General features: G+C 39.9%; 2 protein-coding genes across 3 annotated transcripts in view; one reads left to right on the top strand and one right to left on the bottom strand.

Annotated features, from left to right (window-relative positions):
- Positions 1–25,606, top strand: part of CRYBG1 (crystallin beta-gamma domain containing 1) — a 59,593-nt gene extending 33,987 nt beyond the window's left edge. The window contains exons 9-20 of the mRNA XM_061207694.1: positions 275–423; positions 1,131–1,257; positions 1,349–1,494; positions 9,237–9,363; positions 9,567–9,599; positions 10,514–10,626; positions 12,194–12,323; positions 15,619–15,758; positions 17,524–17,647; positions 18,081–18,239; positions 19,880–20,042; positions 23,721–25,606. Coding sequence (XP_061063677.1) covers positions 275–423; positions 1,131–1,257; positions 1,349–1,494; positions 9,237–9,363; positions 9,567–9,599; positions 10,514–10,626; positions 12,194–12,323; positions 15,619–15,758; positions 17,524–17,647; positions 18,081–18,239; positions 19,880–20,042; positions 23,721–23,809 — 1,500 coding nt within the window. The 3' untranslated portion in view covers positions 23,810–25,606. The remainder of the gene's footprint in view (positions 1–274; positions 424–1,130; positions 1,258–1,348; positions 1,495–9,236; positions 9,364–9,566; positions 9,600–10,513; positions 10,627–12,193; positions 12,324–15,618; positions 15,759–17,523; positions 17,648–18,080; positions 18,240–19,879; positions 20,043–23,720) is intronic.
- A 534-nt stretch (positions 25,607–26,140) lies between these two features.
- The window catches only part of RTN4IP1 (reticulon 4 interacting protein 1), a 106,584-nt gene continuing 105,328 nt past the window's right edge, over positions 26,141–27,396 (bottom strand). The window contains exon 9 of one of the 2 annotated variants that reach the window (XM_061207695.1): positions 26,141–27,158. In XM_061207695.1, coding sequence (XP_061063678.1) covers positions 27,051–27,158 — 108 coding nt within the window. In that variant the 3' untranslated portion in view covers positions 26,141–27,050. The remainder of the gene's footprint in view (positions 27,159–27,396) is intronic. The other variant, XM_061207696.1, reaches the window with a different exon arrangement.

Below are 27,396 nucleotides of genomic sequence, written 5' to 3'. Positions count from 1 at the left end.
TGAGAAGCCTGCGCACCACAACAAAGAGTAGCCCCCGCTTGCTGCAACTAAAGAAAGCCTGCACACAGCAACAAAGACCCAATGCAGCCAAAAATAAATGAATAAATTTATTAAAAAATTATAAGATACTGTTATTTAGTTAATTTAAAAAATATGATTAGAAAATTTTAATTTGTTTTCCAGGACTTAGTGATATTAAGTGACTAATTTAATGTTTGGCTATTAAGATATTTAACTTTTAACAAATTACTAGCATATCTCATTTATGTTATAGGTAGTTATTTATGAAAAGCCTTTCTTTGAAGGAAAATGTATGGAACTAGAAAAAGAGGTGTGTAATTTTATCATGGAAGAAGGTGAAACAACTGGAGATGAACATTTGCCCCTTACATCAGTGGGATCTATGAAAGTTCTAAGAGGCATGTAAGTAGACAGGAGTGACATGAAAGGATTTCTTTTGATTCCCTTTAATAAAGTAAAAGAAACATGTTCTCTCTCTCCCAAAGATAGCATTCCAGATTGTATGGTAGAGTGAATTTCAAACATGTTTTCTTCAGCTGGTTGTGACCTGGATCTGACACAGCAGTTTGCTGGGCTGGTTTGGGGTCATTCAGCTGAGCAAGGCTGATAAATTGGCCCATCCAGATTGATCAAATCTACAATCTTGTTTATTAATATTATGCTCCAAACTATTGAACTGTTAGTTTGCTTTCTATTTTGTAGGATCATATTTTGCACTTTATAGATCTTAACATATTTCCTTTAGAATTGTACACTGAAAATGGCTTGTAAATAGCCCAAAATATACAGTATTTTAATTACTATTTGAAGAAAGTTCATTCAGTTTTATTTGCTGAAGTTCTTTTGAGTCAGTTCTTAAACATACACGTTCAGACACACATGTACGCATGCACACTGACCCCACTATACTCCTTTTCGGAACGTTGGTGTATGCTTCTTAGGTTGATTTCTTGGGGCCATTCTGTTAGTCTCTTAAATGCTAGGGAAGCATTCCAATAGTCATAATGCATGAGTCCATGTGTAGCTTTATAGCTATTTATATTTGTCAGTGAAACTGATACTTTAACACTACTGAAAATTTCTACTCCTTCATGTTCTTTTTGTTGTAGTTGGGTCGCTTATGAGAAGCCTGGCTTTACTGGTCATCAGTATTTGCTTGAAGAAGGAGAATATAAGGACTGGAATGCCTGGGGAGGCTACAGTGGAGAACTTCAGTCTTTACGACCTATATTAGGTGTAAGTTAAAGAAAAGCTAATGGCTAATACTTGAGCGTTTTGGGATAATAAACGGCCAGCCTTTGAATTTTGAATTTTTTTTTCTCAATAGGATTTTTCAAATGCTCACATGATAATGTACAGTGAAAAAAACTTTGGATCCAAAGGTTCCAGTATTGATGTATTAGGAATTGTTGCTAATTTAAAGGAGACTGGATACGGAGTGAAGACACAGTCTGTTAATGTACTGAGTGGAGTGTAAGTGCAATAACCCAATTGGGATTTTAAATATGGGTTTCACTTTGGTTTGTTTTAAAGTAATGGAGTCTCTGACCCAGAGTAGCACTCAATAAGTACATATCTCAAAAACTAAACATTAAGTCAGCCATTTAATAATTACTGCCACTATATTTTTATAGCTGCTTTTTAAAATCTTTCTCATATAGTATTTTTTTAATGTGTAATGTAACATTGGAGCAGGCTTTTGAGTTTCATGATAGAAATCTACAGATCCACTTCCCTTGTCATTCTTCATGGAAAGAACTCATGAATTACTTATGATGGGAAACAAATAATAATAGTGATCTAACATTAGAAACCTGAGGTTGGGACAAAGTCCCATTTGATTTTCCTATGGTCCTACACCTGCTCCATTATACTTTCTCACTTTCATGTATAATGTACAGCAGAGTTAATTATATTAATCATATTCTAGATTATATCCCCAGTATTTATCTTATAACTGGAAGTTTGTACTTTTTGACCATCTTCATCCAACTCCCCCTCCCCTCTGACTCCCCACCTCTGGCAACCACAAATTTGATCTCTTTTTCTATGAGTTTGTTTTTTAAGTATAATTGGACTATCAACAGCATGTTAGTTTGTGGTGTACAACATAGTGATTCAATATTTCTATGCATTTCAAAATGATCACCATGATAAGTCTAGTTACCTTCTGTCACCATACAAAGATATAACATAATTATTGATAATATTCCTCATGCTGTACATTTCACTCCCGTGACTCATTTATTTTGTAACTGGAAGTTTGTACCTCTTAATTTCCCTCACCTATTTTACTAAGCCTCCCCCGCCCCTCCACTCTGGCAACCACCTGTTCTCTGTATCTGTGACTGTTTCCTGTTTTGTTATGTTTGTTCATTTGTTTTGTTTTTTAGATTCCACATATAAATGAAATCGTGTGGTGTTTGTCTTTGTCTGACTTATTTCACTTAGCGTAATACTCTCTAGGTCCACCCATGTTGTCGCAAATGGCAAAATTCCATTCTTTTTCATGGCTAATATAATTTATTTATTTATATATATATATAGACACACACCACATCTGTCTATCCATGTAGATAAATAGGTTGCTTCCATATCTTGGCTATTGTGAATAATGCTGCAATGAACATAGAGGTGCACATATCCTTTTGAATTAGTATTTTTGTTTATTGGTGTTTTTTTTTTTTTGGAAAAATACCCAGAAGTGAAATTGCTAGATTGTATAGTAGTTCTATTTTTAACGTTTTGAGGAACCTCCATACTGTTTTCCATATTGTCTGCACCAATTTACATTCCCACCCAGTTCATAAGGATTACCTTTTCTCTACATCCTCACCAACAATTGTTATTTGTTGCCTTTTTGATAATAGCCATTCTGACAGGTGTGAGGCAATATCTCATTGTGGTTTTGATTTGCATTTTCCCTGATGATTAGTTATATTGAGCATCTTTTCATGTGCCTCTTGGCCATATGTAGGTCTTTTTTGGAGAAATGTCTCTTTAGGTCCTCTGCCCATTTTGTAATTGGGTTGCTTGCTTTTTTGATGTTGGGTTGTATGAGTCCTTTGTGTATGTGGGATATTAACCCCTTACCAGATACATTGTTTGCAAATATCTTCTCCCATTCAGTAGGCAGCCTTTTCCTTTGGTTGATAGTTTTCTTTGTTGTGCAATAGCTTTGTAGTTTGATGTGGTCCCTTTTGTTTATTTTTGTTCTTATTTCCCTTGCCTGAGGAGACACATCCAAAAAAATATTGCTAAGACTGATGTGAAAGAGCCTACTGCCTGTGTTTTCTTCTAGGAGTTTTATGGTTTCAGGTCTTACCTGTAAGTCTTTAATGCATTTGGGGTTTATTTTTTTATATGGTGTGAGAAAGTAGTCCAATTTGATTCTTTTGCATGTAGCTGTTGAGTTTTCCCAACATGATTTATTGAAGAATCTGTCTTCCCCTTTGTATATTCTTGCCTCCTCTGTCGTAGATCAATTGACCATGTAGGTGGGTTCATTTCTGGGCTCTATGTTATTTTAATATAAAAATAATTGTTTCAGTGTACCTGGAATTAGCAGTTGAATGTTTTACTAATGCTAAAGTAAGTTTTTATTGAAAGATGATTAGTCAAGACTCTTTGGGATGCAAGTGACTGCAGGTCAGTCTAAACTGGCATAAATGATAAAAATGTAATATATTGACGTGCATAACTGAAAAGTCCTGGGAAGGATTTTGCTTCCGTCACGGCTAATGCAGGGATTCAGACACTGTCATTAGGACTTGATCTCTCGCTGTCTCTTGACTGCGCTTTTGCTATGCTGGCTTCACTTCAGGCAGGTACTTTCTGTTACCGAGTTGAAGTGCCTACTGCTCGCCGCACAACAGGCCAATACATCGAGAGATGAGGTCTTGGGACAAGGAATAGCAACTTTATTTGGAAAGCCAGGAGACTGAATAGACGGCAGACCAGTGTCCAAAAGAGCCATCTTGCTGGGCTTTGGATGCTAGTTTCTTTTATAGAACAAACGGGGAGGTGAGGAGGTAAAGTAAAAAAGCTGATAAGTTGTTGCAGATACTTCTTGGTTCCAACCAGCCTCCCCGAGGGATGTGCTAATTTCTTCTTTTCTGCAGTCAGGTGGACCTGGTGGGGATGTTTCCTGTGAACTCAAACAAAAGTATTTTAGCTTAACACTTGGGCATGGGAGGCAGGGTTCCCAGAGGTGGGCTATTTTGTTTACTTTAAGCTATGGCAACATCCCTTTAGGGATTAACTTGTAGCAAAAGCAATAAGGTTAAAGTAAAGAAAAGGATCCAATATGGAGTCAGATTTGTTCTTCCCTATTATACTTTCTATCTGGGACCTGTGGCAGCAGCATCTTGCTTTGTTCTCAGATCTCACTGCTTCTAGTGGAAAGCTTCTCTTTCCCACAGAAGTTCCAGGTTTGACTTTGATTCTGTATGCTTAAGTCATGTGTACCTGTCTGAACCAATTACTGTAGCCAAGGAGATGGCTGTGCCTGTGTTACATGCCCAGCCCTGCAGCTGAGATACAGGGTCAGTCCCATGGGGACTACTAGTGTATAATAGGGCTGAGGAGTTCCCCAGGAACATCAGAAAGAGTGGGTACAGATACTGGATTGGCAAAAGCAGATGTCTGTTAAAGTGAGTTACACAATTATTTTTATGGTCCAGGCTGATGTCAGTTATAATTTGTTATAAGTGAGAGTATTCTTAAATGGTCATATGAAATCATTTGACAATGATTCTGTTGAAAATGTTTGGCGTTAGGCTCTTATGCTATGAGTAACATAGACTATGAGTCATTCTAACCTCAACTCTACTGTATTTCAAGGGGCTTCCCACAATAGCCCTGGATATTTGAGATGTGTCTACAATGTAATATTGTTTTAGTGTTAGTCATGTTCACTAAATTCTTGTGTTGGTTGCACCATCTTGACAGAATGACTTCAGTGACTTCTGGGGCTTCCATTCTTAGCAGGAAATGCCTTCTCCTGGGTCCTGTTCTGGAACCCTAACATGTTAGAATCTGCCATAGACAAAAGGTATGATACGGCATTCAGAAGTTATCTGAAATATTGCTGTGGCTCTATAGTATTTTTGATTGCCTTTAAAGTGAATTATTTAGAGGGAAAATACGATGACCAACAATGGCCAAATGTGGGGAAACAGTTGCACATTTTCATACTCACCAGGTGTGCTGGTTTCATTAGTCAGAGCCCAGTTATGTACCCTAGCAGAGGAAGCAAAAGGATGCTGGGTGGAATTCCCTCAGGGCATTTATGTGGATTATGCTGTTAGCACCTGTAGAATTATTGTGCCTGGAGCCAGTCTCACTTTTTTAACCAGCCCTTATTTACTTAAAATCCATTGCCTTTATAAAATGTTGCTTTTATATGTTTCTATTTTTAGTCATTTCTAGTTAGATTTCCTGGCTTAGGCTTTTTTTTTTTTTTTTTTTTGGTTGTAGCAGTTGAGTTTTGTTGTTGGGAGGAAGTTGAAAGGAGGCATGCATGTGTGCGCGTGCACACACACAACTTCCTTTTAAATTCTGTGGTTGTAGAAGCACTTCTGTACTTACCAGGGCCAGCTGCTTCCTCATATTTCATTCAGTCGAACGTTTGATAAATATTTATTGAGGTCTATTATGTGCAAAGCATTGTATTATATCCTCAAAGAAGTTACAGTATTTATATGAAACCTAATTATTGCTACAAAATACGCAAAGATTAAGTGCTTTGGGGATCCACGGCAGAGAGAGATTAATTTCCAGTTTGGACACAGGGAAGACTTTGGAGGAGGTAGCATTGGAATTGAGCCCTTCAGGATAGGAAGGTTGAGATGTACCACTATCACATGCGTAATAAATTCCCTGGGTGGTAAACTCATTATTAGCTCTGAAACCGAGAACAGGCTTCAGGAAGGATCCTCACAAATCCAGCAAATGAGGATTTAGGAACCGCATTTTGTTTCTTGTTGAAACATCAAAAGAGATGCCTTTACACATCCCTCCTAATCATTTTCTAGTTCTGTGCTGTCCTCTTGTTCAAATAGTGGAAACTGGGCTAATTTTTTTAAAACTCAACAGCAAAATGAAATATTTCTAGAGTCCAGATTTTTAAAAAAAGTGTTGGTTTTGAGTTTTTTTCCTTTTCCCTCCACAGAAGGGCAGGTTTGCCCTGCTGCCCTTAAATTCTGAGCAGTGACCCCAGCAGGCTGAGACCTGTTTGTACTTATACTCGGCAATCTTATAGATAGACAGAGAAGTGTTGATTCACATGTACAGAATATGCTTAAACAAGGACAGGAAGGAGTTTTTTTCTTAAGAGTTTCAGGTATAAGTTATAAGTAGACTCTAGATCGTAGATATACCAGAGAATCTCAGAAATGAATTTTGGATTTGGGGCTGCATCTTGGAAGGAAAACAACACTATTGTCAATTCAAGTGACATTTTAATAAATGGTTTTCCTTTTCAACTTCAGCAGGTTAGATAGGCATACTTGGGTGTTGGGTATTTTCTTACAGGTAACTTATTTTAGTTTTATAGGGAAATACAGTACTCACACTTGTTTAAAAAAAAAAAAGCACTGGCTAAAGTGTCATCCAAGGTTCGCTCAGTTGTCACCTTCTCTCCTGCGTATTCAGTCTTTCCCTCCTCACTGGCTTTTTTCCCTCTAAACCTTAAAGTCAAACAATCAAGCAAAAAGGACTTTACCCCCTCTGTTTCCCTCTAACTTGCTACAGACCCAGAGCCTTGCCAGGAATACTTTTTTGTCATATGTCTTATCCTCTTTAATTTTTTTTTTTAGGTCTTGGCTTTTGTAAAGTAGATTTACTTGCTCTGCAGAAATTCGTCCCCACATAGCAGTGTTCTGGGCTCACGCTTTGTTGTCATTTCTCTTCATGACTCGTGATAAGCCAAAGGCTGTGTGAACAGAGGCCACACACAGAGGCACCTGTGAGCTGTACAGCCTCCCGCCCTGTCAACACTGGGATCTTGGTCAATGCCCTTACTTAAAAATGAAAATACGGACTTTCACAAAGGTTAAATGACCTCTTTAAAGTTATCTGAAAGTTAATGTCATGACCACACCTAGAACCAGGCCTCCTACCTAATTCCTCACTTCACAGTGTTGAAGAATAGGATTTTAAAGTTGCTTATGAGGTTCTGAAGTGGGAAAGCGGTATTTTCTGAAATAGACTGTGATTGGTGCTTATAGCAGTTTCTCCATTCAGCTGGCCAGAAATGAGTCCACAGATGTTAGCTGTCATAGCTAATTATCACTTGAGATTTTTACAGTGTTCTTCTTGATGGCTGCTCATTTCCAAGTAATAACTGCACTTGAGTTTTTAAGTCAAGCCCTTTAGATAGTAAAATTGTAATCTGTTCTAATTGTGAAGCATGTGGGCTGTTTTAGGTATGGCTTATGGAAAGGTAAATGAAAAAACTACAAGGGTAGGTGGCAGTTCGGGTCACAAGGTGAAGAGACCTGGTGAGCCTCAGGAGACTCGGTCAAGGGTTCATTCATCCCTGGCCACTAACTGACAGGTCACTTCCCATTCAGAACAAACACCAACAAATAATACCACCTGATGCTTCTTACCCATCTCTGAACTTTAGAGGGCAAGGATTTTGTCTTTTTTTTCATCTTGCATTCCCAGTGCCAGTCTAGTTCCCAGCACATGGTAAATGGCCAGTCAGTTTGTTGAATGAATAAATGAATTACTTTTTCTGTGTCTTTAGGTTTTCTTTTCAGGAAAATGTGAAAACCAGTACCTCCCTGTTACCGAGTCCAAGCTTGTACTGCTCGCCGCGCAATAGGCTAGTAAATCGAGAGACAAGGTGTTAGGGCAAGGAATAGTGACTTTATTTAGAAAGCCAGCAGACGGAGAAGATGGTGGGCTAGTGGCCCAAAGAACCATCCTCCCCGACTTAGAATTCAGGCTTCTTTTATACTAAAAGGCGAGGGGCTGTGGTAGGTTGTTGCCAACTTCTTGGTGCTGGAATCCTTTGTTCTTGCAGCTGTCCACGCAGATCTGGTCACAGTGTTCCTAGAAACCTCAAGACAGTTGTTATTTTCTGTTCTGCAACTTGATTTATCTCTATGTGAATGGAAAAGTTTTACACTAAAGCTTTAAAGGTCAGAGCCTTGAGAATGGACCATGATGTATATTTCAGGCACTAGGCAGCATTCCTTTACAAAGGTGCAGAGCCAGCATGACTAAGCACAGGCAACAGAGCACAAAGGTTAGAGCTAAAGGACTAGGTCTAATACGGAGTCAGGTTTGTTATTCTGTGTTACATCCCTAAAAAGATTAAATGTGATAATAGATGTGAATGCATTTCGGAAAGTTCTGAGCATATATATGGGCATAAAGGTATTATTCCTTTAAGCTGTGAGAGGATCAATATAGGGCAATGAATTAACTGAGGAGGAAACACTGAGTACCTCCTGAATAAAACAGAATTGAAAAATTCTTTTCCCTTCTAAGACTTTATCTTTGGATAAGAAATAGCATCAATAAGTTGGTTTTGTTGATTTTCCTCTCTGAGTGTGGATCATTTCAAAGATAACAATTATGAAAACATTCCAAAAGAGATTCATTCTTATTATTCTCAAGAGTTTGTTCAATTTTGCTTATTACATAGTTGTGTCATGTTGGAAATCCTGATTGAAACAAAATTTTCATTATTTAGCTGTTATATGATCTTTTTTTTTTTAAGCATTTTTTTATGTCAGCTTTTTTTTTCCAGTGTGGTTTGTTGTGTAATAGAGACATAGCTTCCTGTAGTATCTTTCTGGAAAAATACTTTAATGTTGATAACAAAAAGAATTCTTACTTGCTTATTAAAAGAACTTTTACAGCTACTTCTTGAAAGTCCAGATTGTTTCCTTAGACTAGAATTAGAAAGAAATATAGCGAAATAGCCTTACTGGAGTTTTCTCAGGGAATAAGATTTGACAAGCGAGAACACCAAAAGGTTCATGTAAAGGTACTCTTTCACTTGCCACTTTGATTCGTCCTACAGACAAATCTATCTGCTCCTAAAAGATTAATGGAGAACCAGAAAAATTATTCAGATTACTTATTAGTAAAACAAATGAAAGTTGCTATACAATGTATATTTATCCAAATGGGTGTGATAGTTTTATTGTAAATGTAAACTATGAACTATAACGAGTCAGTGTTTTTTGTTTCTTTAGATGGGTAGCCTATGAAAATCCTGACTTCACAGGAGAACAGTATATACTGGATAAAGGCTTTTATACCAGCTTTGAGGACTGGGGAGGCAAAAATTGTAAGATCTCTTCTGTTCAACCCATATGTTTGGTAAGGAGTTACATTTTTCTCTGAGAATATTTAACTGAATTTTGGATTCCCTTAATGTGTGCTTCTGGTTCATGTAATACTTAACTATAGAAACTATCCTGAGATTATTTTTTTTTAATGGTAATTGTTAATGATCCACAGAAAAAATTTTCAAGATGTCTGCCCTACTCATTTCCTTTTCTCTTCCCTTTAAAAATTCTTAGGATTCTTTCACCAGCCCAGGGAGACGAAATCAGGTAACTTAACATTCTATCTTTCATAATTAAAAACCTTCTGTTAAAAACCTTCTGAATTTATGTGTGAAACATCATACACTTGGGAACATACTGTTAGTTTTACCCATTTTTGTGCCTGAAAGCATAACTATATTTTAAAATTAGATTTAAGCTTACAGTAAGGCTTAATTGATAGCACTGACCCATATCTAAATATTTCTTATAAAAAGTTAAATTTTTATATCATTACAGTGGATCAGAGTTTAATACACTAGGATTAGTATTTCAAACAATAGCATATAGTTATTGTGGAAAACAGTAAAATGAATGTTCATATTTGCTGTGTCTGCATTAGGCTTTTTATAGTGTCTTTTATATGGTGTCTCACTTAAGCCTTTTGAATGCTGACTCTCTGTATCAACTGAAGTGTTAAATTCGTTAAAGACTTTTTAATGGAAGTGTTCAGAGAGCCATAATTACAGAGGCACAAACACCACTGTAGCCTCCTTTATTGGCATACAAAAGAGTCTAATAAGTCAGCAGGTAGCTTCCATCTAGAGGGAGGAAAACTGCACTACATGTTTCCAAAATATAGTTTCTTGTAAATGTTAGAACTGTGAACAATTACTTTTGGCCACAATAAAGCTTTAAAATGCCTTGCAGCTTGTTACAAGAGGGTGTTCTGTAGAAAGCTGCCTCTATTGTTGGACTATCCTTTGATGTCTCTGAATGAAATTAAACAATCACGAATGGTGCAGTCAAAGTATTTCTAATTGATCATTAATGTAGAAGTGAAAAATTAAAGGGTTTATAAAATTCATACCAGTTTATGGTAACAAAAGTTAACAGGTCATGTTTGGTTATCATTTCAGAGGCTGAATGAGTTAATGTGTTTAGGAAAAGAATTTTATGTATTTCCGTTTACTTTTTCAAAGATTCACTTGTTTTCGGAACCACAGTTTCAAGGTCGCAGTCAGTGTTTTGAAGAAACAACAAGTCAAATTGATGAGTCATTTTCTGCCAAGTCTTGCAGAGTTTTAGGAGGCAGGTAAGCAAAACAGTGGACTGGCAGAGGCCAACCAGTGGGAGAAAACAGGATTCACGTATCAGCAAGTAAATGCACTTGTAGGAGCTTGGTACCGCATGAGACCACCACATAGTACAAGACCATGCGAGTACTGAAGTGGACTTTAGAGCACTGAGTGCTGGGCGTCAGAGGACATGGACATCAGTGTGGGTGGGAGAAGTTGAAGATCACCACCTCGTTGTGCAATGGGACTCAGACCAGGTTCTCTGCTCTCTAGGCCTCTCCCGTCATCTGTAAAGGGACTTTAGATCATCTCTAAGGCACCTCCCAAGATAGATTTTTTTTTTACAGGTGGGTAGGAGTAGGGTAGGCATTCTGCATGATAGGCAAGTGCATGGCTGGAGTGGAGATGCTGATGAGGGGCACACCGCCCTCTCTAGCTGGGAGGTCTTTGTACTGGGGGGAGGGGAAGTGAGTTTGGACAGGGAGGGTGGGCTCAGGTGATGAGTCTCCTGAGCATATGAATTTAGATGGATGCCAAAGGAAAACACAAGATGGGCAAGGCAAGGAGCTCAAAGTCAGGGAAACAGATCAGGAAACCCTTGGAGCAATCTGTGCAAAAGGTGATGAATTAAGTTGAATAATAATAATAGTAATAGTAGTAGTAGCAGTAGTGGTAGTAATGCCTTTAATCATATAGTTCTTCATGGTCTAAACAGCAGCATCATGCCATTTGGCAATGCAAAGTGGAAAGAGCACCGGCTTTGCATTCAAATGCATAGATTTATATAAAGCTTCACTGTTTATTAGCACATACCTGCACCTCTGTCCTAGTTTCCCTTTGTCCCATATGCTGCTTCATTTATTACTACCAGACATGTACTTTTTTGGTATTCATTTATTGTCCGTCTCAGCTCACTAGGGTGTAAACTTCAAGATACCAGGGACTTTGTCTTGTTATATCCCCAGCAGTGGAAAAATACCTGACACACAATTATTCCTCAATAAGTATGTGTTGGGTTAAACAAAAACAAAACAAGACCCCCAACTCCTCTAGGGAAGCATGATAAATCACCATTTTATCAATAGTGCTGAGTGCTAGAGAGACTAAGTGACTTGTCTAAGTCACTGTGGTATTTTGACTCCTGGCCCAGTGCAGGGGTGTTGGAAATGAGGATAAAGGGGTGAGGAAGAAATCTGGGGAGAAAACAGTAGACCCAGGTGACTGACTAGCTATGAAGGTTGAAGGAATATCCAGAAAAGACTTGAAGACTCAAGGGCTTGACAGAACCACCTTGGCTGGGAGAATGGTGGCACCATGAGAGGTGCAAGGAATGCTGGTAGGTGGAGAGGTGAAAGCATTAATAATTTCATGGAGAAAAAAGTTTTATTTCCCAAATGACTTATTATGAATATTAACTTGCCACAAGATGAAATGCAGTAAATATATCCAGACATTTTTGCAGAGAGAACACTGTTAGCCATAAGCATTGTGTTTATTGTATGGCAGCTACCTCTAAAAATCAGACTTCTTGACTAGGAAGACTCAAATTACATTTTATACACGTGTGTGGTTTTTCCTCTATAGCTGGGTTGCATATGACGGAGAAAATTTCTCGGGTAATCAGTACGTGTTGGAGGAAGGCCACTATCCTTCGCTGTCTGCAATGGGATGCCTGCCTGAAGCAACTTTCAAGTCTGTTCGTTTTATAGATTTCGTAAGTATGTCAGGGTGAATATAGCGTTACAGAGATGTATGGTCGCACAGCTGACAGACAGAGCAAGGGAACCAGCAGGTAGGCTTACTCAGGACAAAGTTGGAGGCAGAAAAAATAGTTGCGTGGACAACTTTCTACCCTGGTCTCTTTCCAGATCTTTAAAATGTAAACTGTTTGCTGCTTTCTCAGACTTCAGGGGCAGTGTTGGGTCAGTCATGGTGCACAGTGCACAATCATGGGCTAGTTCAAGGCCCTTCCGTTTTGTTTTTTTCCATTTCACACCTGAGCCCTATTTCTTTTTTTTTTAAGATTTATTTATTTATTATTAATTTATTTATTTATTTATTTATGGCTGCATCGGGTCTTAGTTGCAGGATCTTTGTTGAGGCATGCGGGATCTTTTGTTGTGGTGTGCAGGCTCCAGGGCGCGTGGGCTCTGTAGTTTGCGGCACTCGGGCTCTCTCATTGAGGTGCCCAAGCTCAGTAGTTGCAGGGCGCTGGCTTAGCTGCCCCGCGGCGTGTGGGATCTTAGTTCCCCGACCAGGGATTGAACCCGTGTCCCCTGCATTGTAAGGCAGATTCTTTACCACTGGACCACCAGGGAAGTCCCCCTGAGCCCTACTTCTATACCTCTACCTTTAGAGGTACCCATTCTAATGTGTTTGGAGTACAGCTTGGATTCCTATAAAATATATGTTTTGAAAAAATATGTATACAGGCTTTTAATTTATATACAGTATTATGCTATAGTTCTCATCATGTTATAAAAACTCTCCTTACATTAAATTTTTTGAGAGCCATCCATTATGCTGTATGTACATCTAGTTATTGATTCTAATGGGTGCACATGATGTAATATGTATATACAATATATAATCATTAACTAGATGTACATACAGCATAATGGATTACCCTGGGATCTTTTGGGGATATATATTAAAGAGTGGATTGGGACTTGGGACTTCCCTGGTGGTGCAGTGGTTAAGAATCTGCCTGCCAGTGCAGGGGACACGGGTTCGAGCCCTGGTCCGGGAAGATCCCACATGCCGCGAAGCAACTAAGCCCGTGAGCCACAACTACTAAGCCTGCGCTCTAGAGCCCGCGAGCCGCAACTGCTGAAGCCTGCGCGCCTAGAGCCCGTGCTCCGCAACAAGAGAAGACACCACGATGAGAAACCCGCGCACCACAATGAAGAGTGGCCCCTGCTCGCCGCAACTAGAGAAAGCCTGTGGGCAGCAACGAAGACCCAATGCAGCCAAAAACAAACAAAAAAAGAGTGGATTTACTGGATCTCACATTCATGAATATGCAACCTTCAGTAAGTACCACCGAATTCCACCACTTTACACTGTTGCTGGCCGTGCATGTGGATTCCAGTTTTCAGCATCATGGCCATTATTGAGTATTCTCTGACATTCTAACTTTTGTCAGTTTGAAAGAATGGCGTAGTCTCTGACATTCTAACTTTTGTCAGTTTGAAAGAATGGGGTAGAAGTTGTGTTAGTTTGCATTTCACTGTTGGCAAGATCTCATATACTTACTAGTCATTTGGGTTTTCTGTTCAGTGAATTGCCTATTTATATCCTTTGCCCAGCTCTTTAGTTTCCTGTCATTGTTGTTATTGATTTGCAGAAATTCCTTATAGTTTTTAAATCTATTCCTCTGTTGTTTTAGAGATTTGCAATTAAATGACTTTTCTCAGTTTCTCATGTATGTGCCAATCCAGATTATAGTGCTCCTTTTTGACCAGAAATCTTTAATTTTAATGCAGACAAAGCAATATTCAATAGAACAATACTGCAAAATAATGTTCAGATGTTAAAGTCTGGGTGTATCTGACAGTGTGGGAAGTATTTGTTAGTTTTTGGTAGCTGATATCTCATAAAAAGCTTTAAACATATGTAGTTGGTGATTTTAGCTTTAAAGGTAGAAGGAACATATGTGAGTTGGCTTTTTCTCATCCCCTCCTGCCCGTTCAAATAACAAAAATGTTGACCTTCCTTGAGATGTGAAAATAGTAGCAGCGAAACATAAAATGATGTGGTAAGATTCATTAACTTACAAATAATAAAATATCTAAAAATTTGATATTTAACCTGCTTGGAATTCTAAAAGCAACCTACAAATATTTAAAAAAAAAACAAACCCACTTTAGATTTAAAGCTTTCAAATGCCTTTCTTCAAGCAGAACTTAGCATGTATGCTCACATCACTTTTGACATTTACAGATGATGTTCTTTTAAGTTTTGATTATGATGAAATGAATACTTTACCCATATTAAGAACGTATATTTTAATTGTGACTTAGTACTTCAAAATCGTTTGGCGGTTGTCGCTAGATTAGAGTGCTTGGAACGTTTTGGCACACCATCTCAGAGAAAAGTGCAGTGAAAGTGCAGAGTAGTAATACTACTACAGTTTCTGTCATTTCCTTCTTGTATGGTTTATACAACCTAATTTCTAGACCATATAGACCCCCTCTACACACTGATCTGCTCTGTTTACTGGTCAAGATCTTTCTACACATCAGAGCACATCCACATAAATGAAGCAGTATGGTGCCACACCGTTGCCACAAAACTTTAAGCAAGTTAGGGAATTTTTCATGTATCATTTATGATTTTAGGATTATAATCATTAGAGCTTAGTCTAGGGTCATAAGGGTCTGTAATTTGAAAAACAACCATAAGCTGCCAACTTTTCATTTTTCTGAAAATCAGTGGACTTGAACTTGGGGTTTCCATCCTATTTTTTCTCTCCTAACAATTATTCCTACAGGAAAGTTTGGGAATACACAGAATCATTGTCTTATTGACAGTTAAAAACAACAACAAAAAGACATCTGAAAATGTATACAAGGGGAAGGTTCCTTTATTAGGCAGATTACCACTAGACCCCCAAAGATCACCACAGCCCCCGACCCTCGCCATTTATGTCCTTGGCTTTCCAGCCCCTTCTTATCTCAATAGAAAACAGAAAAGTTGAAAATAAATTCCATTAGAATTGATATTCCAGGCATATATACCTGTTCCTTTATGCCTGGGATATTTTCCCCATTTTATAATACTTTACATTTACCTGCCTTTCTATGTAAGGGAAAAACTTTCTGCCCTCCATCCTTCCTCGCTTTAGCTTTGGAGTATATAACCACCCAGATTTTCTGGAAAACGGAGTATATGAGCAGGCCAAATCCGGCCAGATCTTGTGCTTTGTCCTTGTAACAAGATGATTTTCACATTAAGTTCGAATTACTATCAAGGATGAGTAACAGAACATTATTTTTGTTCCTAAACAGGAATTTTCTGAACCAACAATTCTTCTTTTTGAAAGAGAAGACTTCAAAGGAAAAAAGATTGAATTTAGTACAGAAATAGTTAATCTCCGATCCCTAGGATTCAACACGCACATACGTTCTGTTCAGGTGATTGGTGGCATGTAAGTGAGTTACCTACTTGTTTATTCAGTAAAATAGATTTTAAAAGTTAAGTTTGATCATATTTCTCTTCTATGTTACCTTAACCAAATTGACGTATAACCCCTTTTTTTCTGTAAGGCTTAATATTTATGTTCCCTCTTAGTATTTTTCTGTAAGTGTTAATATTTATGTTCCCTCATAGTATACTTTTCCTATTGGGAAAAGCCATGTGTGGGACATCATCTCTTCATCCAGATTTTTAGTTAAGATAAGGACTCTCGAAGTTCCTAGGTGAACGCTTTGCAATAAATTTACTGAGCACTTCCTTAGCAAGTAGGAAAGAGAACTGATTTTGCTTATCCTTTTGAAAGACCAAGTCCTTTGATTTTGGAGTAATGGTTGGGATTTTCCTTCAGCTAGGAGTGACTAGCAGATGTTATAGGCAAAATGATTTAATGTCAACATGGGAAGATTTTTCTCAACTTCGAATAATTTTGAAATTAAGATGTAAAAATGAATAAGGACTATCAATGTAATGTGTTTTTACAAAAGTATTTTTCTTTCACTCACAAAAACAATAGGTATAGTTTGAAGGCATCAAATGTTGGAGAGGACTATAGCTATTTAAAAAACAAATTCGGATTATTAGGGTGATAGAATTTTATGCATGACTTTTTTTTCCAACAGGTTTAAACTAATATTTTGTTTTCATGATAAAATGACTACGATGATAACATTTTAGAGTTCCAGGGTTAAAAACAGAGAACATTCTTCCTTGATGTAATACATCAACCAGAGAGAAAGATTGCTGTGTTGCTTGCATGCTGGTCTGAGCTGGAACCCAGACTTCAGGTGTGGGTACCAGCATCTCTGTGTGGAAGAGACCTGAGTATCTTTAGTAGTTTTCTGGATTGAGGAAGATTACTCTCATTTTAAGCAAAACTTTATTATTTATTTTTATCTAACCCTTATATAGCACTTACCCTGTGTAAGAACTTTACAAGTATTAACCATTTAAATAAAGGTCCATTATTACAACTGAAGATGTTTTATGTAAAGTTCACAGGAAGTACTGGGCTGTCCTGCTAAAAGACTCTCTCTAGTTCATTGCCTTATTGAAGAAAAAACTTACCTATTTCTCTTCAAGAGTGGAACTTTTGGGCATAAATACTCATGTACCATGAATTTGCTATTTGTCAAGACACGGGTGCTGTAGCTGTTTTTGATAATAAGGTAGCTTCCTTTTTTTTAATCCTCCAACATATACTTAAAGTATAAAAAGCTCGGTCTAGGGACTTCCCTGGTGGCGCAGTGGTTAAGAATCCGCCTGCCAATGCAGGGGACACGGGTTCGATCCCTGGTCCAGGAAGATCCCACATGCCACGGAGCAACTAAGCCCATGCACCACAACTACTGAGCCTGCACTCCAGAGCCCATGAGCCACAACTACTGAAGCCCGCGTGCCACAACTACTGAGCCCACACGCTGCAACTACTGAGCCCACATGTTGCAACTACTGAAACCTGCACGCTCTAGGGCCCGCATGCTGCAACAAGAGAAGCCACCGCAATGAGAAGCCCACGCACCACAATGAAGAGTAGCCCCTGCTCACCGCAACTAGAGAAAGCCCAAGTACAGCAATGAAGACCCAACACAGCCAAAATAAATTAAAAATAAATAAATAAAAAGCTCAGTCTAAAAATCAAAGTGTTCTGAAAATATAGTTGGTGCCCACTGTGAAATGGATATTGCTACTTACTGTGGTTATCTCCTTTTGTTTTCTAGATGGGTTACTTATGAATATGGCAATTACAGGGGTCGACAGTTCCTACTGTCACCAGCAGAAGTACCTAATTGGTATGAATTCAGTGGCTGTCACCAAATAGGTTCTCTACGACCTTTTGTTCAGGTATTTTCTTCTTCTGCATGCTTTGAATAGACTCTTCTCTGAAATCTTTTTTGTACATGTAATTAACTTTTTAGTTTCAATTTTAAGTGTGAAATTGGCCTCTCCCCAACCCCACCCCCGAGAATTTCTGAATTTCGGCTGTGTTTCTGGTGCCAAAAGGTTGTGACTGCTTTCAGAAATGTTATTACACCTGACATCAAAACGTGGTATGTCCCAAGCCCTGGGTTGTCCATAGGCAGGCTCCCAGCCCCAGGCACTTTGAAATTCTGTCAACCTCTCCTCATTGAGAAAATCCTAAAGCCTCTGAAACTCTCAGATATAGCAGTTTTCCCTTATCCAGCCTCATCTGGGATTCTGCCCCTGCTACTGATGCTTGTTCAGTGCTTCTAAAGTACAGCTTGTATATGACTATTGCTGGGGTTTTGTCTTCTAGAAACGAATTTATTTCAGACTTCGAAACAAAGCAACAGGGTTATTCATGTCAACCAATGGAAACTTAGAGGATCTGAAGCTTCTCAGAATACAGGTCATGGAGGATGTCGGTGCTGAGGATCAGATTTGGATTTACCAAGAAGGATGCATCAAATGCAGGGTGAGCTTTTTGGATTAGACAAGGGTCTATAATAGTATCTTTCTTCAAGTAGATGCTACTTCACGATTCCTGGAGCATTTTCAGAACTAAGAAGGTTTTTCATGAAACTATTTCTTAGTTCTGATAGAACCTGTCTAGGAACCTAAACGGGAGGTAAATCTAGCACTGATCCAAGATAGAATCTTTACATCTGTACTTGATTTTTATACAGTAATAGAAAAAGGAAGTGTCTGTGTTACCCTCCCCTTTTTCCTTAACCTACTTGTTATAGAAATAAATTTATAAGCCCCATCATTATCAACACAGATCACTCTTGGTTTGTTTCCATTTTGGAGGACCCCACAGACTAGGTTGAAGGGTGAAGAGATACCACCCTGTGTACAACACAATCCATTTCCTAATTGTCACACCTTGTAAAATGGAAAATTGCCCATCTCCCTCCTATCACTCCCACCACAATGCACATTTAAAAGCTGAGTGTTGTAAGATTTTATGAGAGACGCTCACACTTCTATTGTACATATTCTTTTTAACTCCTTGATTTTATGGGCTTGACTGTTTGCTCCTGATTTTTTTTAATCCTGGTGCCCCGTGAGTCAGCAGAAGGCATTACGGCCTGCTGAAAGAAGTACAACTTGTTAATTGGGTCTGTTGTGCTTGAGGGAGAATCATCCTTTCAGTAAACAGAAGTACTATTTAGACATGCATAGAAGAAATAGCATGAGAAACAGAAGTAACTAATATAGAGGCATAGAAAAAGCAAACTTCTGCCTTTGAATTATCTTAATTCAAGAAAATGGCATATTTCCGCAATTATTTCTAATGAACATTACAGTGATACTATTTTAACAGCTTTGAATTTGGTAGGTCAATGAGAAAAAGGAAAGTGTCCTAGATTATCACAATCCTTTTATCTCAATATATTGTAGACTAGTACACTTTTCATAAGCATTTTCTATAGCAATATGTGTGAATGCCATATGAACATGACTATCATACCTTATTTATATTATATTAAGGGTAGATTCAGTTCATAGAAGGACCCATAAGATCTTTGCATTAGAACACACTCTACTGCATTTGTGTTTTCTCTTTTTATACTTGGATAGCATGCCTTTTTAGAAAATTTTAGACATTTCTCATGAAGGAAGACAAGAGAAATTAGTAAATGGAATTCCAAGTTTTAAAATGATAAAATGCCCTTTTAGCAACTTCAGTGCCACAGCAGCCTTCAAAATTAGAGATGCAGTCATATTCCGGAAGGGTCAGGCTGAGTGGAGTGGATACGTCGGGGAGATTAGCTACAGACCCAGCCTCAGATCATGGTGATTTCTGGGGGGGAAATATCATGATGGGCATTTTTAGTGTTCTAAGGCTTCCCTTACTTATAAGACAGAGGGCCTCACAAAGGGCATAAATCTCTTAACAATGGACAAGAATTGAGAACTTTCTATCACTTATGTCAGCTGAAATGAAGGGCATAAATATTTGTTTGATCCCAGTTACCATGGCTAAAAGCTGAAATTCCTCATGTGGGCTAAGATAACTTTAAAAATCAGCTCACACAGGAAATTGCTTACAATGGTACCTGAATGTATATCCACCCATGTCTAAGGTACCTTGTCTTTTCCACTGAGCAGATAGCAGAAGACTGCTGCCTGACCATCGCGGGGAGCCTAGTAACCTCTGGCTCTAAACTGGGCCTGGCGCTCGAACAGAGCGTCGACAGTCAGTTCTGGAGCATGAAGTCTGACGGCAGGATCTATAGCAAGCTGAAGCCAAATTTAGTTTTAGATATCAAAGGTAAGGATCGTTTCCTTTATTTTCTTTGTTGTGTCTTTCTTTAGTTAACTAAAAAGCTCTTCTTTACTTTTCAAAATGATGCGTGTACTATTATTAATAGTAAGTGATCCCTTACTATGTGCCAGCCTCAATGCTATACACTGTACATACGTTATCGCACGTGATCTTCACAGCAGCCCCAAGAGGCCTGTGTTATCCCTCCTCCCCCCACTTCACAGCCCCCAAACTGAGGCTCAGAGGAGTTAATCAGTTTGGCCACAATCTCACGCCCATTAAGTGCTGAGGTGGAATCCGGACATGGGCCAACTTTAAACCATTTATTATAACAATGTTAGACTAAAATTCACAAGTTAAAAGGCTTTGATCTCAGTCTGTATAGTTGATGATTCTCATGTACATGCATGTAAACTTCCATTGTAAAGATCTAAGACTGAAAAGGAATTAAAACAAACAACATAGCCAAAAAGATTTCAACTTAACATTTGTTCAGTGAAGTTAATCCAGAGCAAACCGATTGATGGTGCTTGGGGAAGAGCAAATAAATTTAGGCCAGGGGTTTCCAAACTTTATCTGCATCAGAATCCCCTGGAGGGCTTGTTAAAAAACACAGATTGCTGGGTTCCACCCTCAGAGGTTCTGATTCAGTAGGTCTGGGGTAGGGCCCAAGAATCTGCATGTCTAACAAGTTCCCAGGTAATGCCCATGCTGCCTGTCTACGAGAACTACTGATGATAATTAATTTTAAAACAACATAAAGCAAAAAAACTGACCTCAAGTAGACATGGGAATTCAGTGAACCTTTGTTGCTATAGACAAGCAAATGATGATAGTGTGTTTTATTCATGTCATATGGGGTAATTTTGCTTTAAATTATTAATGGAGACTTTCTATCCCCTATCAGGAAACCAGTGTGGTTATGTTCATCAATTTAGTGGAACCATACTATTACCACACACCACTTTAAATCATGGCTAGAAAGTTGGCTCAATTTTACCTGAGTCAGGGTTCTGAGCCAAAGCTGTCATTAAAAATTAAGATATAGTGGTAAAGAAACAGCTGCAACCTGGTTTTAAAATAACTTTTGTGGAAGATGGAGAATAAGCCTGAACATTTCCATCAGGGGCTTTGGTGACTGCCCCTGGAGAAAAGTGGCTGTCACTTCGGATCTGCAGGTGGGGAGAGTGGCCAAGCCACCTAACAATGGGATTAGAATTCACAAAGAATCTGAGGAACAGAAAGGTACCCAGAGGCAAACTAAGTTTAATGAGGCAAAGGCAGGGCACTACATTTAGGGAGCACCACTAAGCAATATCTAACTCCAGGCTGGATGGGGCCCAAAGTCGTACATTGTATAAAATGCAAGCAGGAGACAAATGCCTTGTAGGCTGGCACGACAGATCTGTCAGTATGTACACAAGTAAGATACCCATTTTCTAGATGGTCAACCTGAGGTTCAAACTGTTAAGAGTCACTATCTTTATTCTTATTTTGAACAACTTGTTAAACTGGAGCTCCTCAGTCTATACAAGATAGAGTTTCAAAACCTCCAGAGAAGCCAAAGAAATGTGACTAGACTGAATTGGAAACATGGATTTTGGGGAAAATACGGACCCATGTTTCTTACAGATGTGATCAGCTTCCAATGTCCAGGGTTAAGGTCATTGTAATCTTTATGAGCTAGTCTCTTAGAGCATTCCTTTTATTCTTTCAACATGTATTTATTGGGTACCCACTATGTGACAGGCTCTGTGCCACACACTGGGGGTATCAAAGTGAAAGGAAAAAAAAAAAAGACAGTACCTTGGCTTCAGAGCGCTTACATTCTGGAAGCTCCAAGGATATGGGATTTTCCCCCACTTGCTACCCTGGCAGTTGACCAGGAGTAAGGATACCTGGCTTTCTAGTCTTCGACTCTGAAAAGGACTGTGGGACTCCAGGAACTTCCTCCTTAGTGCTTCGCTTTAAAGCTCCAAGGTCACTTCCTAAAATGCAATATAAATTAGTCCAGTGCCTTTGGAATAAGGATACTGTTCTGTATGTTTGTGAACTCTCAGTATATCGAGTATGGTAGCTACAATAATCACTTGTTAAACTGGTTTAAACGTCTCAGAATGTGGGAGAATGATGCCATCTTGTGGACAAGAGAGACTAGGACCACACATCCCACATACTGTGCAAGGGGGATAGAAATACATCTCTTTCTTAGGGGCACTTAATAGGAGACTGTGACTTTCACTGGCTACAACTGTTGACCATTTGTTACCTACTAATATTTCCGTAAGATTTATTTCTTTTAACCTATCTCCTGGTGTTTTGGTAGACATCCGTGTATTATTCCAGACCAAAGACATTATAACAACAGTGTAAGAGATACCAGCATATTCACACTCACTTTAAAAAAGTCTGGGAGGATTTTAATCCTCCCCAAAGGCAAAGAATGAATCATTATTTCTCAAGAACTTTCTAGTCGTCATGACTCTAATTAGAATTATGATGTAATATACACAGAAAGTATGTTTAAGATACTATAATCTTGAAGAATGAAAAAGACATTGTGACCTTAAGATTATACTCCACTGAGATTTCAGCAAGTATTGTGTGTGGTGCCTCAGTGGAGACGGTGGGGTCTGTGGTGGTGGTGACTTTTTTTTCCAAACTTAAGCATAAAATGCCCAGGGCACCTTGCCTTTGTGTTCTGTCCTATACCTAGCTGTGCAGAGGCTCTTAGTTATCATGATGATAAACCAATTTCTTAGAAGAGGGGCATGCATAAGAGATGATTTCTTCCCTATCAAAATCTATTGTGTAAGTTTTCAGACCTTTTGGATGTTTTGTAAATGCTTTAAAAGAGAACGTTTAATTTCTCTTGGCCTGAGGCTGCACTATGATTTCAATACCAGTCGCACTTACCCTGCAGTGAGATGAACAGATTTTAATTTTGATGGAGTCCTTGGTGCTATAACGTTGGTACAGAGGCTTATGCTGAAAAGGATAAGGTATCTGAAAGGATGTTTACTCCACACTGGAAAAAAATCACATGGCCCTTTCTTTTGTTAATGATACTTCTCCACCGAAAGAAGAGGCCATGAGGCTGAAGAATCTGAAATATCTAGTAGGCACCCTTGGAAAAAAATATTCTGGTGAAAGGGAAACCATACTAGTTTTACAATCTAATGGAACTCAGCATGTTAAATGCAATGAATTTTTATACACCACAGCCTGTGGATTCCCAGAAGTGGGAGTGCTGCCCTGCCTATACTTCTGGGTATCATTCAAACCTCCCCTTTGACCTAATACAACTATTTTTCATTGTTCATGCAAAATTTGTTCCGATGACCATTCTACTCAGGCCCGCCTGCTTTTTTTGCTGGAATCTCAAATCCACAACCCCACCACTGAGTATTTGTCACAATCTCTTTACTCCTTTTCCCATTTCTAGATTCTGCCCCCCCCCCACCCGGTGCCATATGATGGGGCTTTAACACATCACCCCCCAGAGGCTGGAACCTCTCAGCCCTCAGTGTGTTTCTGGGCTTTCCTCCCTGCTTTGTCTCCTCGAGGCACATAGTTTTACACCTTGCTTACTCTTGTTACATTGGTGTTGTGATAAACTGTGTCTGCTACAGCCCCTTCATGTGGGCATGTTTCCTTCTATCATTTTCCTCTTCTGTCTTTCAGGGGGTACACAGTATGATCACAATCACCTTATCCTCAACAGTGTCAGCGAAGAGAAGCTAACACAAGTATGGGAAGCCATGGTCCTATAGACCTGAATTAAAGAATGCAGGAGGAATATTTCTGGAGGTCTTTCGGCTACCTTATTTAAACAAACAAAAAACAGAAAAAACAAGGACTGCAGACAGAAGCACCAAGAAGAAAGTGGACCTGCTCCTTCAACAACTCTAAATTCTCTCTTGAATCACAGTACCGTGACCAGGACAACCACCCATCTTCTCAAAAGACTGGAATCGTTTTAAACCAGTCATTTATCCTCCTCTTGTTTCATCCCTTTCATTTCTTTTCAGTAGCTGTTTAAACAGGTTGCCTCATTAGCAGCAAGATTATGTACATTTTAAATTATTTCCAAAGATAGAGAACAAGAACAAACTTACCGACCTTGCAGACCTACAAGTCCTGTACACTTTAAAGGGAAGGACAGAAGCTCAAGTTTGTAAGGTAGGAGATTGTTCAGCATCTGAGAAGAAATAATTTATTAGGCCTGTAATTTTGGTCCTTGATCTTCTGATTTCTGGACTTATTAATTATGCCGTATAGCAAAGTGGGGAAAGCCTTATCTAGTCAGACCTACCTTAAGCAACTAAGTATAAACAAAATGTTTCTGTTAATATTAAAAATTAGGGGACTTCCCTGGGGGTACAGTGGTTAAGAATTTGCCTGCCAATGCAGGGGACACGGGTTCAAGCCCTGGTCCAGGAAGATCCCACATGATGCACAGTGGCTGGGCCCGTGAGCCACAACTACTGAAGCCCGTGTGCCTAGAGCCCGTGCTCCGCAACAAGAGAAGCCACTGCAATGAGAAGCCCACGCACCGCAACGAAGAGTAGCCCCTGCTCGCCGCAACTAGAGAAAGCCTATGCACAGCAGCAAAGACCCAACGCAGCCAAAAATAAATATATTAAAAAAAAACTAGTAAATTTACAAAGATAGCATGTCCATGTCTGCTAACATTTATTAGCAGGATCTGGATTATTTTAACCCACTCTAGAATGTCACATGTGAGTGAGTAGTGCTTTTCTTGCAGATGCTACTGAAACAGTATTACCATGACCTAATTTATGAGCCCGTCCTCACTCATCTACAGGTAGTTCTCGCAGGCCTTTGCTAAATAAACTCAGGTCTTTTAGCCCAGTTTCCTGCCCTCCTGTCCAGCTGCACTGGCACGAGGCCTGCACGGGGCTGCCTTCCCTTTGAGGCTCCACGGCCCCGCACCTGCTATGACTGCTGGGGGACAGCCTCAGGTCATGTACTTCTGGGAGCAGAAACGAGAGGTGTGGAAGGCTCAAGAGGATGACCAGCAATTCTCTCCAGAAAGCGAAAGAGAGGAGACTGAAGCAATCCTAGTTGGCCAAATCTCAGAACCCTGAGACGCAGCAAGCATTTCAGTGGAAATTGAAAATGATTAGCTGCTGATTGTACACTCCCTGGCCCAGTCGGTCAGTGCTGTTCAAACAAGCAGTGATTCTAGTTTGAACAAAACTGCTAAACAAACATTCCTTGAATACACGCTTCCTCTTTTTGTCCTCATGTCGTTGTCCTCGTGGAAGAACAAATCTTGTTTCCTTTTCAGCTACTCAGTATGTTTCCAGTTGTAAAGTGTTGATCCTCTGGAGCCTGTGGTGGGCAGTGGCGGCCATCAGAGTAGTTTACCTTCAGTTTTAAGATGTTCGCACACGTCCAGCAGCAGCTGCCACGCGTCTTGTTCTTAGGTGCACAGCTCTGGCCTTAGGCCTTTGTGTGTCTCACTACAGTAAGGTGGGGTAAGAAAGACTGTCTAGTCTGTGTTGAATTCATCTCTTGAATAAACTTGTTTCTGGTTAACTGTATTGATGAAATCCGAGAGAGTCCATTCTAGCCCTCGTAACACTTCAAAGAGGGTCAGCAGGCAGATTAGAAACAAATGTCTGATCTGGACAAGGTGGGTTTCAGAGCTGCTAGAATAACAGCAGGGGGAGATCTTTGACTACCCTCCTTCCAGACTCAGTGGTGAAGGGGCACACTCCACTCTTCTGAGTGGACATGAGGGTAAGTGAGGTCGTCCCTCGAGAGGTGCCCCTCACTACCACTGGGAGGCCTCCAAGAGAAAGAGCTGAGGTTGAATTCAGAGAAGTCAAAAGTGGCTCATTCACACCTGGAAAAACATCTTGCTTTTGAGGTAAATTTGTACTGGTGAGAACAGCAATTCTAGAGAAAAAACCCTCATGCAACACTACAAACGAGTGTCTAGCAGGAAGAAACCAAGTAGACGGCTACTCAGACAGACAGGTCTACCTCAGAAGCCAAACGCTAGCAGCTGAGCTGCAGTAATGGGGGGATCGTGGCGGGAACTGGACACTTACCGTCAGTGATCAGAGGGCACAGACTAGAGAGAGACTCAAAAGCCGCAACGGGTTTATTGGCGAGGTACTTAAACGCAGGCATTTCAGGTCAAACTGGAGAACTTTGGTCCCCAATGGAATGGTGGTAATTTCCATGGAAAAGTCCCCAGAGAAGCACATTTCAGTTGCTGAAAGAGGACTAGCCTTATGCAAAAAAGTAAGGGTTTTAAAAAGTTACAAACTTTACATCACCTTTCATTTTCTAAAAGCGTAAACAACCAAATCGCTGGCGAGATTTTTACATATGACCCTAAGAGATTCAGAACTCTGAGGGCTGTTATGACCGCACACTGGAGCGGATGGAATAAAAATCAAAGGCAACTTTGGCCAGTGGGAAAAGTGCTCACCATGACCCTAAGAAGGAATTAGCTTCAAGTAAGCTCTTCATGCTGCCATCCCTCCACATGCTGAAAGTTCTCATCTCTCACAATCATTAAGATGATAAAACAGAGTTTGAGCTACTAGAACAGAAGGTGCTGCCACAATCTGCAAATCTGCTGTGAAAGAACAGCTTGAAAAACACAATAGGCACTTTTCAGCAACTTTATAGACAAGTCCAAGGGCAGAGATGTTCATGTCGTGTCCCTGCTTACGTGTGTATCCCCTGCGCTTGGCACGGAGGAGCTCGGCGGACAGGAGTGCGCGGGCGCGTCGGGGCAGGTGACGCGAGAACGCTCTGGGCAGAGCAGGGTGATGACAGGGTGGGGCTGGGGCTATAAAATCCGTCTCTGCTCAGCTCAGAAGACAGGAAATGACTGGCAGAAACGTGTGTGTGTGCTAAATGTACTTCATGGCACTTCTGGTCTAAGCTGGAAAGGGACGGCTAGAAAAGAGTTGGGGCCTACAGGCACTCACCAAATAAGAGCCCACAGGCACCAAACTGAGTGTTTATTTAAACGACACTGACGACGGTCTTTCCTCGTGCGTGTCCTCTTTCTACCTTCAGGAAGGCTTCTGGAACTTTAGAAAACGGAAAGGTTTTCTCAATAACTGGCTGAATCTGTAAAACACAAGAAAGGTTGACGAGCAGGTGAGAACAGCCGTGTGGGTCAAGTCGGGTGACGTCGGTAGTCTGTTGCGTCGCGTGCCCAGCCCGGGCGGGCCTCTCTCTGGTCTGCGTGGTGCCCCCGGGTCAGGAACTCAAGGCGGGCCGGCACGACGGCTGCCCCCCGGCTTCTCCTGCCTCTCCGCGTCTCCTGTGTAAGGGAGCCCAGCCCGACCAGTAACCCTACTCCAGC

Source organism: Eubalaena glacialis, chromosome 12 (genome assembly GCF_028564815.1).
Source record: "Eubalaena glacialis isolate mEubGla1 chromosome 12, mEubGla1.1.hap2.+ XY, whole genome shotgun sequence".
NCBI lineage: Eukaryota > Metazoa > Chordata > Mammalia > Artiodactyla > Balaenidae > Eubalaena > Eubalaena glacialis.
This window is presented reverse-complemented; position numbering and strand designations above follow the sequence as displayed.